We start from the raw sequence: 13,057 nt of genomic DNA, 5'->3' as shown, positions 1-13,057 counted from the left end.
CAAGCTTCCCGATTCTCCTGATTCCACTGCAAACACCAGACTAGCTGGCCCCCAAGCTTCAAATTCTCCTGACTCCACTGCAAATGCCAGACTAGCTGCCCCCAAGCTTCAGGATTCTCCTGACTCCACTGCATACACCAGACTAGCTGGCCCCCAATCTTCAGAATTCTCATTACCCCACTGCAAACACCAGACTAGCTGGCTCTCAAGCTTCAAATTCTCCTGACTCCACAGCAATCAACAGACTAGCTGGCCCCCAAGCTTTAGCTTTCTCCTTACTCCACTGCAAACACCAGGCTAGCTGGCCTGCAAGCTTAGGATTCTCCTGACTCCACTGCAAACACTGGACTAGCTGGCCTGGAAGCTAAGGATTCTCCTGACTCTACTGCAAACACCAGACTAGCTGGCCCCCAATCTTCAGAATTCTCATTACTCCACTGCAAACACCAGACTAGCTGGCTCTCAAGCTCCAGGATTCTTCTGACTCCAGTGCAAACACCAGACTAGCTGGCCCCATTCTTTTGATTTCTTCTGATTCCACTGCAAACACCAGACTAGCTGTCCCCCAAGCTTCATGATTCTCCTGACTCCATTGCAAACACCAGACTAGCTGCCCCCAAGCTTTGGATTCTCCTGACTCCACTGCAAACAGCAGACTAGCCGGCCCCAAGCTTCAGGATTCTCCTGACTCCACTGCAAACACCAGACTAGCTGGCCCCCAAGCTTCAGAATTCTCCTGACTCCACTGCAAACACCAGACTAGCTGGCCCCCAAGCTTCAGGATTCTCTTGACTCCACTGCAATCACCAGACTAGCTGGTCCCTAAGGTTCAGGTTTCCCCTGTCTCTACTGCACACCCCAGACTAGCTGGCCCCCAGGCTTAGGATTCTCCTGACTCCACCTCCCACCTCTGTAGATACATTAGAATCACAGACAGGTGGATCACTGCATCCAGCTTTACGTGGGTTCTGGGGATCTAAAAGCTGGTCATCAACCCTGGGCATCAAGCACTTTTAACCACGGAGCCATTCCCCCTACCCCTTATTGCTTTATTGTGTTAAGACTGAAAAAGCAGTATCATAACCAAGAGGCTTCTTGGGAAGCATGAACTAAGAAAGCTTGTAGTGCTTACATATTCAGGCTGTGTGGTGGCTCCTGCATGGCACTGCTGAACCTGCTCACTGTGGGGCACCACATCTTCCTTACACTTGAAGGGAACCCCTAGGGAGAAACAAAATCAACCGCAGCAAATTGTAAACACAGCAAGATACAGTTACAAGGCAAGCCTATCTTCATCATCCTCCTTGTTAACATCGAGCTATGGGAGTAGTACACAGCAGGGAATATGTGTGAGGTAAGCACACACAACAAATGAGGAGCTGTAAGAGACTTGACATCCTTGACATAAGCAAGCCAGAGAAAGCTATACAAAGTACTAGGCACTGACGCAAAACTACAAATACAGGCAAAGCTAAGCAAGATGCCACATATTAGAGGGAATTTTTTTTGGTTGGTTGGTTTTGGTTTCTCGAGGTGGGGTCTCACTCTAGCCCAGGCTGACCTGGAATTCACTATGTAGTCTCAGGGTGGCCTCGAACTCAAGGTGATCCTCCTACCTCTACCTCCCAAGCGCTGGAATTAAAGGCATGCACCACCATGCCCAGCTGGGAATGTTTTGTTTTTTTTTAAGTAGGAGAATAATGAACACAAGTTTCCATGTAATTACTTGTGAGGAAAGAACAGAAAGAGTGGGGAAGGAGTATTCAAGAAATTCATTGAGGGCTGGAGAGATTGCTTAGCAGTTAAGCACTTGCCTGTGAAGCCTAAGGACCCTAGCTCAAGGCTCAATTCCCCAGGACCCACATTAGCCAGATGCACAAGAGGGCGAACACATCTGGAGTTCATTTGCAGTGGCTGGAAGCCCTGGCATGCCCACTCTTCTCTCTCTCTGCCTCTTTCTCTCTCTGTCTGTCGCTCTCAAATAAATTTTTTAAAAAAGAGTCGCAATGATATTAAGGATATGTCATTTGTATGTTGGGATCTTGATATATTTTCATTTTACAGGTATTTAGAATACATATATATATTCATGTGTGTGTGTGTGTGTATATATATATATATATATATATATATATATACATATACATATATATATATATATATATATACATATACATATACATACACATACATACATACATATATATTCAAATGTAACAAGAAATCCATTATTGTCACATTTTGTCTGTTATCTAGACTCTAGATTTAAACTGTGTGTGTGTGTGTGTGTGTGTGTGTGTGTGTCTGTGTCTGTGTGTGTGTGTGTTTCCAGAATGTAGAAAGGGAATCATGAGAGAGGAGGAAGAAATCTCCAGGGATAGGAGGGAGGGAAAAGAGACTAATGGAAACAGGAAGATGGCCTGCTAGGGAGTAAAAGGGGACTTGAAAGAGGGATCTGGGGAATACAGGAAGGCTGAGGGTGGAGATGGGGAAGGCAGTGGGAAATGGGGATGTATAAAAACAAAGTATAATTATATGGAGACATGAAAAATCATAATTAAATCCATTACTTTATATGCAAACTTGAAAAATAATTTTTCTATGTATGTGTGTTTGATACATGTGTGGTCACATGTATAAGCAAGTTCACATACATGTGGATGCACATGTATGTGGAGGCCAGAGGTCAATGTCAGGTGTCTTCCTCAATCTTTCTCCATTCATTTTGGGGATAGAGTCTCTCACTGATCTGGAGCTCACTAATTCAGTTAGACAAGTGAGCGCGTGAGCCCTAGGGATCCACCTATTTTCACCTTCCCTGCACAGGGACTGGAGGCCTGCACCTACCACATGTGGTTCTTACATGGGTGCTGAGTATCTGAACTCAGGTTCTCATGCTTGCATGGCAAGCACCTCACCCACTGAGCCTTCTGCCCATTACCCAAAAATATTTTAACCCATTATTTAAATGTTCAAGCCCTCCATGGTTCCCTGTTGCTCTTGAGGTGGAAAAGATGATTCTTTCCATGGCATTCAATACTCTGAAAGGTCCGACCTCTGTCCCCTCATCAGACACATCCAATATTACTTCTGCCTTGTTCTCGCTCCTCAGGAGCTTTGCACAGCAAAAACCTGGACTAATGCTATCTCTGCTCTTTCTAGGTGGGCGGGGGGGGCGAGTATGTGGCTGTGTGCAGGGACATACCGTGCCATGGTGCACATGTGGAGGACAGAGGACAACTTCGCAGTGTCAGTCCTCACCTTCCACCTTGTTCTGGGAGAGGGTCCATCTTGTTTTGACACTGTGAACCCCATACTAGCTGGCCCATAAGCTTCAGAATGTTCCTGACTCTGTTTCTATGGGCACAGGCACATTGGAATTATAGATGTGTGCATGACTTGAATCACAGTGTATGCAGGTGCTGGAGAGCCAGACTCCAGTCCTCAGACTTGCAGAGCAAGCACCTTTAACCACTGAGCATCTCCCCAACCCTGATTTATGCTCTTCATCTGGATAATTCCTACTCCTCCTTCAAAGTTACACTTCCAGCTGGATGTGGTAGTGCACACCTGTAATCCCAGCACTAAGGAGGTGGAGGCAGGTAGATCAAGAGTTCAAGTTCATCTTTGCCTCTAAATGAGTTCAAACTCAGCCTTAGCTCTGAACTGCGTCTCAAAAAGACAAAATAGCCAGGTGTGGTGGCGCAGGACTTTAATCCCAGCACTCGAGAGGCAGAGGTAAGAGGATCACTGTGAGTTCAAGGCCACCCTGAGACAACATAGTGAATTCCAGGTCAGCCTGGACTACAGTGAAACCCTACCTCAAAAAAAAACAAAATAAACAAATAAATAAAGGACAAAACAGAAGTCTGTACATCAAAATTATTTGTTCACAATTTATTAAAAATGTTAGTGACATTGTAGTTTTAGTGTATATGTATGTATGTGGGATGCATGTATGTGCAGATGTGAGTGTGCCTGTGAGCTCATGCATGTGGAGGCCTGAGGACAATCCCAGGTGACAGTCCTCAGGAATGTTATCTACCTTCCTTTTTCAAGACAGTGTCTCTTATTGGCCTGAAGCTCACCAATTAGGCTAGACTGGCTGACCATCAAGCCCCAGGGATCCTCCGGTCTCTACCTCATCAGCACTGGGATTCAGGCACACTCCCCCATGCCTACCTTTTATGTGAATTCTATGGATCCAACTTCAGGTCCTCATGCTTGCAGGCAAGCCCTTCACCCACTGTGCTATCTCACCAGCCCACACAATAATTTCTTCAATTGTTGCTTTTGGCATGGTTATTAAGAGTTGGGTTGTTATTATTAACAGTCTAGACCCTTACATAGACTTTAATCTATACAGAAATAGGTACCATGAACACCCCATCCAGATGTATTCAAACCTAGTGCCAGGGCTTTTAATTAGTGATTAATAGCTGATCCACTTTGGGCCTTTAGACCCCCATTAATCTATTCTTCTACTTACCTATATACAATACCAACCTATTAAGAACCCTCCTCCCTTCCTTGGGTGTAAAGGCCCAAAGTGAGGTCAGGGGAAGAGACTGAGTAAAGCAATGGTGGAGGGAGGGCTATTCAAAATCTAAGAGGATGCAAATAAATCATATGGAATCCTCTGGTTTTGGACAATAGAACACTCAGGAGCCATAGATTATGGTTAGAAAATTCTCAGTGCCAGGGATGGGATACCTCCAGTGGCCAGGGAGGTCCCTGATGCCCCCAAAACATTATAGGCCATTGCTAAGGCCTTTGGTTCCCCACCAGGAATAGATGGTAAGACCCTATTGCTGAAGACTCCACATACTTGGACTGCAAGGCCACTGAGAAATCCTGCTGGAACTGAGCTGATAACTTCCTCCATGTAGACCAGCTGACAGAAAGCTGGAAGAAGCCATTCTACATGTAGTTCAAAGGGAGAAAGAGATACCACCAGTGAAGAAAATCAACAGTGGACACTGCAAGCCTTATAATTGACCAGCCAGGCCAAATGAGCCAACGGGTGCAACAGTGGCACATCTGTCATGGTGGAAACCAACTGCCCTGTAATTGGACTGGAGGCCTGCTCCATGGGGGGGAATACATCACTGATACTGAAAACTTAAAACAGGGATAGTCATGAGCCCTAGGGGTGTAACATCTGCTAATGTCTGGAAAAATGTATATATTATGCTTATCAAACTGCCCAGTAAGCACTTCTCTTAATATTCATACCCTTATATTAATGCTACTCTCACTTTGGGTAAAGAATCTTCTCTTTTCAGATGGCAGTGACCTTGGGATGACTCAGAAGGTATCATAACGCTGGAAAGAAGTGACTGGAGTACTGAGTAACTTCTCGAGGACAACTTCCAAGGCTCAGGGTCTAATGCAGAAGAGGTGGCGGAAAGAATGTAAGAGCCAAAGGAAGGGAAGGGCTCCTTACAACGTGCTCCTCCAGACACAAATGGCCTGGATATCCATGACTTCACAGTGCCTGACACTACCTACACAAGACCATCATAAGAGGAGGAAAAGATCATGATATCAAAATAAAAGAGAGACTGATTGAGATGGGGAGGGGATATGATAGAGAATGGAATCTCAAAGGGAAAAGTGGGGGAGAAGGGAGGGTATTACCATGGGATATATTTTATAATCATGGAAATGTTAGTAAAAATTGAGAAAAAAAATAAAAATTAAAAATAGCTGATCCAGGGCTAGGCTGTACCTTGGTCTTGTAGAATGCTTGCCTAGTATACATACAGCCCTGGGCTCAGTGCCATCGGATCACATCAACCAGGCATTGGGGTGCAGGCCTGTCATCCTCAGAAGGTGGCAGTAGGGAGGATCAGAAGTTCAAGATAAGCCTTTGCTGCATAGCAAGTTCAAAGCCAGCCAGGGATACATGTGACCTTGTCTCAAAAAAAAAAAGTTGATCCAAATTTTACTTAACAAATTAATTTATGAATAAATCAATCAAAATATAATTGAGGGGGCTGGAGAAATGGCTTAGCAGCTAAAGTGCTGACCTGAGAAGCTCAAGGACTCATGTTTGACTTTCCAGGTTCCATGTAAGCCAGATGCACAGTGATGCAAGGTCGCACATGCACACAAAGGGGCGCATGCATCTGGAGTTCATTTGCCTCAAAAATATTATACATATGTGGCTGGAGAGATAGCTTAGCAGTTAAGGCATTTCCTGGGAAGCCTAAGGACCCAGGTTCGATTCCCTAGTATCCATGTGAGCCAGATGCACAAGGTGGTACATGCATCCGGAATTCATTTGCAGTGGCTAGAGGCCCTGGCATGCCTATTCTCTCTCCCTTCCCCTCCACTCAATAAATAAAAATAGCTGGGCATGATGGCACATGCCTCTAATCCCAGAAATTGAGAGGCAAAGGTAGATCTGCCATGAGTTTAAGGCCACCCTGAGAAACTCTGAGTCAGCCAGGGCTAGACCAAGACCCTACCTTGAAAAAAATAAATAAAATAAAATAAATTATATATTTAGGTAGGAAAGAAATACATGGATAGAGTGAAGAAGAGGATCTAGGTTTCAGATAGAATGACTATTTTACTAAATAAAAAAATAAGGGAGCTTAAGGGATAGCTTAGCAGTTAAGGCACTAACCTGCAAAGCTGAAGGATCCAGGTTTGATTCCTCAGAACCCACATAAACCAGATACACAAGGTAACACATCACATGCTTCTGAAGTTCATTTGCAGCAGCTGAAGGTCCTGGCATGCCCATTCTCTCTCTCCCTCCCTCTCTCTCTCTCCCTTCCTCTCTCTCTCTCACTCTCGCTCTTGCTCTCGCTCTCCCCTCCCTCTTTCTCTCTCAAATATAAATAAAAATAAAATATTTTTAATTAGGACTGGAGAGATTGCTTAGTGTTTAAGGTGCTTGTCTGCAAATCCAGCAAACCCAGGTTTGATTACCCAGTACCTACATAAGCCAGATGCACAAGGTGGCACATGTATTTGGAGTTAGTTTTCAGTGGCTAGAGGCCCTAGCATGCCCACTTTCTCTTTCTCTCTCTCTCTCTCTCTCTCTCCCTTTCTCCCTCTCTCTCTCTCTCTCATCTATCTGCTTCTTTCTCTTCCTCTATCTCTCAAATAAATAAATAAAATATTTTTTTCAAAAAGCAAGACACAGATTATCTAACACATGAAGGGATTATTACTTTTGCAGCTGAAATTGCCATATCTATGGGAGCCTTCTGGGTGTGGTTTGAAGCCTGCGAGGCAGTCGCAGCTGTAGGAGCCTGGAACATTGGTGCAGACAGAATTTTGACCACATGTTGATGGATCTTGGAGGCATTCATCAGCATCTGGGAAGAATTCAAGGACATTAAGAAACTTAGGAGAACAAGGATAAGGGTATTTCCCAAACTATCCCCTGGACACCCTCTGCTCACCTCTACATTCCACTTCTAGGTCTGTGAAATTCAGCTGCCCATTGCTTGGTTCAAAGCCAGGGTGGCAGGTGCAGAAGTAGCCCCCTGGAGTGTTGGTGCATGTTGAATTGAAGGGGCACTTGTCTTTGCACTCATCAATATCTGCACAGTACAGAATGGGTATAAGGACTGGGGAGATGACTAAGTGCTTGCTGTACATTGAGAAACTGAATTTGACCTCAAGAATCCACATAAAAACTCAGGCATAGTGGTGTGTAAATATGATCCCAGAACTGGAGAGGTAGAGATAGGAGGATCCCTGGGGCTCACCAGCCAGGCAGTCTTACATAATCAGTGGACTCCAGACCCATGAGAGATCCTATCTCAACAAAGGTAAAGAGTGAAACATGAAGCTCTCCTCTGGCCTCCACATTAACATACACATGCATGTACATACAAACACACATGTGTGCATACACGCATTTAAAAAAAAGAAATATGAAATTTTCAATGAAATGATCATTTCTCCCTTGGAGATTACAGAATATACAATGGCATCCACTGTGTGGAACATACTCCATAGACAGTCTCCATCTATCCCTCCATTTCCTGAAGGCATGTGTTACTTCCCTTCAGTGAGATGGGGGTGCTTGTTTCCCTTTGTGTCTAAAATGGTCCTTAACTACAACAATAGAATGCAGTGTAAGTAATGCTCTGAATTTCCCAAGCCCAAACTGTAAAGAGATTGGAAGGTTCTGCCTCTTGGAGGTTTTTCTTGGAAACCAGAAGCCATGCTATGAGGAATCCTACTATTACTGTGAGAAGAACACACAGATGGCAGAAACTAAATCAGTAAACACAAAGCAATACTATTGTGAGCAAAAAGAAATGGTCACTGTAGTAAACCTCTACACTTCTGAATCATTTAATATCCATTGACAAATCCTTGGTGTGGCTGGGGAGAATTACCTGTATGTACATTAACAAATTCTTGGCTGGGAAAATTACCTATACATATAATATCCACTGTGTAACCAAGGATCTGAAATATTTCCATCTCATATCCAGGAAGGCAGGAACAGGTGTAGGATCCCAGGGTGTTAGTACAAATGGAAGTAGGACCACAGAGAGTTGAGATCTTGGAACACTCATCCACATCTAAACAAAAAGTCTGTATTAGTCAAAAGAATGAAGGCTAGGGAGATTGCACTGACTGATATCAGCCAACTTCCTTGGGTCCTATGTCACCATCATTTTGGTGTGTGTGAGTACAATGTGTGTGTATCATGTGTGGTGTGTGTGTGTGTCATATGTGTATATGATATGTCTGTGTCATATAGAAATTTCCTCCAAATTGAAACATTCCATCCTGGAGTGACTCTGTTAGGAAGTTCTAAATTGAAATATACATTGTGAGACTTCTGGCCAAGATGGCGGCCCCCTAACTGCACCGCACATCCCCAGGGAAGAAAGGCAAGGCATTAAGGGTTCACTGGGTCTTTTAGGGGAGAGCAAGCTCTAATACATTGCCAGTGGGAGGGCACAGAAGGGAAAAGACAGGGAATCGCTGATTCCCTCACTCACAGGTAGCCCACCAGTCCCCCAGTAACCCTAAGCAGCAGCCGTGCCCACAGTCCCAGCTTCAGGATACCCCTGCACTTACTGCAGGAAAGGGTCCCAGGCTAACATAGTTCCACTTGCCTCACTGCACAGGGGCGATTGCCCTGGTACCCCTGCCCACATGTGACCTTGGGCAGGATCCGCCTGCTGGCCTACAGGAGCTCAGGCTCCTTCCATCCATTTGCCTGCCACACACGTGCCCCACTGATCCCTGCTTGTGCAAGCTTAGCCTCATCAGCCCACTTGCTTACTTACTGCTCCAGTCCCTGCCCATTCAAGGGTGAGTGCAGGCCCATCCACCTGCCCATGAGAGCTCAGGCTTATTCTGCCTGTCCACCTACGCCAGCGCAGGTGCCAGCCCCTCCCTGTCTGCCACCAGCTGACCACCATTGTCCTGTTGCGGCTGAGCTCAGACTGCTTCTGGTCCCAGTGTTCCACCACACACGAACTTACACTACTTTGCTGCTTGGTGCTTCAGTGTCCCTCCAAGCACCAGTGCAGGCAGCTTTCGCACATCACCATGTGAGAGCTCAGGCAGCTTTGGCACCCTTGCCATGCAGGAGCTCAGGCAGCTTTGGCATTGTGCCAAGTGAGAACTCAGACTGCTTGGCATCTGCCTCAGGCTGCTTCAGCTTCGCACTGTGTTTCAGTTCAGGCTGATCCACCCACCTATGTGTTAGCTCAAGACCACTCAGCCCATCTGCTTGCCTGATGGCTAGCCCAGGCCAGCTCTCCCAAGAGGCACCCTTTCCCCCTCCCATGGAGACCACAGTCCTACTCTCCCTGCCCATACACTGTGATGGGCAGACCACAGCACAAAAGAAATAACAAGAAAAATCAAATGCAAGAAAATCCAGTTAGATCACCCAGTCCTTCAATGAACATTTCTAATCAAAACGTAGATGAGTTGTTAGGATAAGAACACCAAAATGAAGCTATGAGCAACACAACCCTGACCAAGCTACTGGTAGAACTTATAGAAAAACAACAAAGAACCGATAATTGTGTGGATGCTGCCATCACTAGACTAGACCTAATAGGTAATAAAATAGAAGGAATTCAAAGACAGTTAAGAGATATGAAGGAGAGTGCAAAAAAGAAGAATCTCAAAAATCAGTTGGCAATGCTAAATGAAGACATAAAGAAATACAAGGATGAATTCCAAGAAGCAACAAGAAAATCAGAAAATGATGTGAAAAGGGAACTAGAGAGAAGAATGGAAACTATACACAGAAAAGTAGTAGAAAATGCAAACCTACTTGAACAAGTCCAAAACCCTCTAGAAGCTCTCAAGAATAGAGTCAGCCATATGGAGGATATAAACCCTGATCTGGAAGACAAGATGGAAGAATCAGTTTGAGAGTTCAAAAGTTTCAATAAGTTCAAAAGTTTCTGTGAACAGAACATGAGGGAATTGTGGGATACCCTTAAACATCCTAATATCAGGATCACTTGAATACCAGAAGGAGAAGAAATTCAGAACAAAGGCATGGAGAACTTATTTAAAAAATATAATTGAAGAAAACTTTCCCACTCTCTCAAAAGAAAGGCCCATCAAGATACAAGAAGCTAACAGAACTCCAAACTGACTGGACCAAAGGAGAAATGCTCCAAGATATATTGTCATTAACACTCTAAACACTGACACCAAAAGGAAAATACTAACAGCAGCTAGGGAAAAAGAGCACATCACTTTGAAAGGTAACCCCATCAGAATTACTTCAGACTTCTCAATAGGAACCCTGAAAGCCAGAAGGACCTAAAATGGACACTGCAAAGTCTAAGAACCTATGGCTTCCAATCCAAATTACTCTACCCAGCAAAAGTATCCCTCACAATAGACAGTAAAAGAAAAATTTTCCATGACAAAACTCAGCTTTACAATTCTATGAACACAAAACCAAGCCAACAGAGAGTATTTCAGGAAATTCTCCACACAGAAGAATCAAATAATAAAACTCAAATGCCTACAAGAAGCAGATCACAATAACCAAACTCAGAGAAGACACAAAAAACTTCAAAGTCCAAAAAAACACCAAACCACATATACCAACACAATATGGCAGGGATCAAATCAAATCTCACAGTCATTACCCTAAATATTAATGGCCTTAATTCATTCATCAAAAGACACAAGCTAACAGGATTGATCAGAAAATTAGACCCCTCAATCTGTTGTCTTCAAGAAACCTGACACACCACTAAAGACAGACTCCTCCTCAGGGTAAAAGGGTTGAAAACAATATTCCAAGCAAATGGGAATAAGAAACAAGCAGGCGTAGCTATATTAATATCAGATAAAACTCACTTCAAACCAAAAATAATCAAAAAAGACAAAGAAGGCCATTTCCTACATATCAAGGAAATGATCCATCAAGAGGATATCACAATCATAATTCTTTATGCACCAAACACAGGGGCACCACAGTTCATAAGGCAAAACCCACTTGACAATAAAACAAAAATAACCACCAACACCATAATACTTGGGGACTTCAATACACCATTATCAGTCATAGATTTTCCAAACAGAAACTCAACAGGGAAGTAAGAGAGCTCAATAAAACCATAGATCACTTAGACCTCACGTACATCTATAGAACATTCCATCCCAAATCCACAGACTACACATTCTTCTCAGCAGCCCATGGAACATTCTCTAAAATAGATCATATACTGGGTCACAAAGCCTGCCTCAATATACTTAAGAAGATTGACATAATTCCTTGCATGATATCAGATCACAATGCTATATTGCTAGAAATTAACAACAAAAGACACACCAAGAATCCCATCAGTGCCTGGAAACTGAACAGCACACTTTTAAACTATAAATCGATAGCTGATGAAATAAAAAATGAAATTGCAAAATTTCTAGAAATGAGTGATGATGAGAACACATTGTACCAAAACTTATGGGACTCAATGAAGGTGGTCCTCAGGGGAAAATTCATAGCACTAAAGGACTTCATAACAAAGGCAGAGAGATCCCAAATCAATAACCTAACCATCCACCTAAAGGCACCAGAAAAGCAAGAAAAATACAACCCAAAAAGCTCCAGAAGGAAAGACATAATTAAGATCAGAGCGGAAATTAATGAACTGGAAACTAATAAAACAACTAAGAAAATTGATGAAACAAGAGCTGGTTCTTTGAAAAAATAAACAAGATTGACAAACCCCTGGCCAATTTGATCATGCAAAAAGAGAGATGCTTCAAATTAACAAAATTAGTAATGAAAGAGGAGACATCACAACAGACATAAGTGAAATTGGGAGGATCATCAGGTCTTATTTAAATAACCTCTACTCCAAAAACTGGGTAATGTGGAGGAGATGGATAAATCCCTGGACACACACCATCTATCAAAGCTAAACTCAGAGCAGATTAATCTCCTAAATGAACCTATAACACTCATTGACATTGAAAAAGTAATTTTAACAACTCCCCAAAAAGAGGAATCCAGGACCAGATGGCTTCTCAGCTGAATTCTATCAAACCTTCATGGAAGAATGCAAACCAGTCTCCTCAAACTGTGCCACACAATTGGAGAAAAGGAAATCTCCCCAACACCTTCTATGTAGCTAGTATCACCCTAATTCCAAAACCAGGGAGAGATGCCACAAGAAAAGAAAACTACTGGCCTATTTCCCTGATGAACTTAGATGCAGAGATCCTGAACAAAAACCTCACAAATTAAATCCAACAACACATCAAAAGCATTATCCTCCTTGATCAAGTGAGATTGATGCCAGGAACACAGGGGTGGTTCAACATATGGAAATCTGTCAATGTAATATACCACATAAACAAGGTTAAACACAAAAACCACATGATCATTTTGATAGATGCAGAAAAGGCCTTTGACAAAATACAACATGGCTTTATGATCAAAACATTGGAGAGAATTGGCATGATTGGTTCATATCTTACCATAATAAAGGCAATATACAAAGCTCCTAAGGCCCAAATAATACTTAATAGAGGAATTTCCATTGAGTTAAGGAACAAGACAGGATTGTCCACTCTCACCCCT

The 13,057-nt window shown here is 43.3% G+C and overlaps 1 protein-coding gene across 1 annotated transcript in view; it reads right to left on the bottom strand.

Annotated features, from left to right (window-relative positions):
• The window catches only part of Adgre1 (adhesion G protein-coupled receptor E1), a 184,151-nt gene that overhangs the window by 58,399 nt on the left and 112,695 nt on the right, over nt 1-13,057 (bottom strand). The window contains exons 6-9 of the mRNA XM_045134728.1: nt 8,409-8,558; nt 7,422-7,562; nt 7,188-7,334; nt 1,133-1,221 (exon numbers count right to left, since the gene is read on the bottom strand). Of these exons, the coding sequence (XP_044990663.1) occupies nt 1,133-1,221; nt 7,188-7,334; nt 7,422-7,562; nt 8,409-8,558 (527 nt within the window). The remainder of the gene's footprint in view (nt 1-1,132; nt 1,222-7,187; nt 7,335-7,421; nt 7,563-8,408; nt 8,559-13,057) is intronic.

The sequence above is a fragment of the Jaculus jaculus genome, chromosome 15 (genome assembly GCF_020740685.1).
Source record: "Jaculus jaculus isolate mJacJac1 chromosome 15, mJacJac1.mat.Y.cur, whole genome shotgun sequence".
NCBI lineage: Eukaryota > Metazoa > Chordata > Mammalia > Rodentia > Dipodidae > Jaculus > Jaculus jaculus.
The sequence above is the reverse complement of the archived record's forward strand: the minus strand, read 5'-3'. Positions and strand labels throughout refer to the sequence as shown.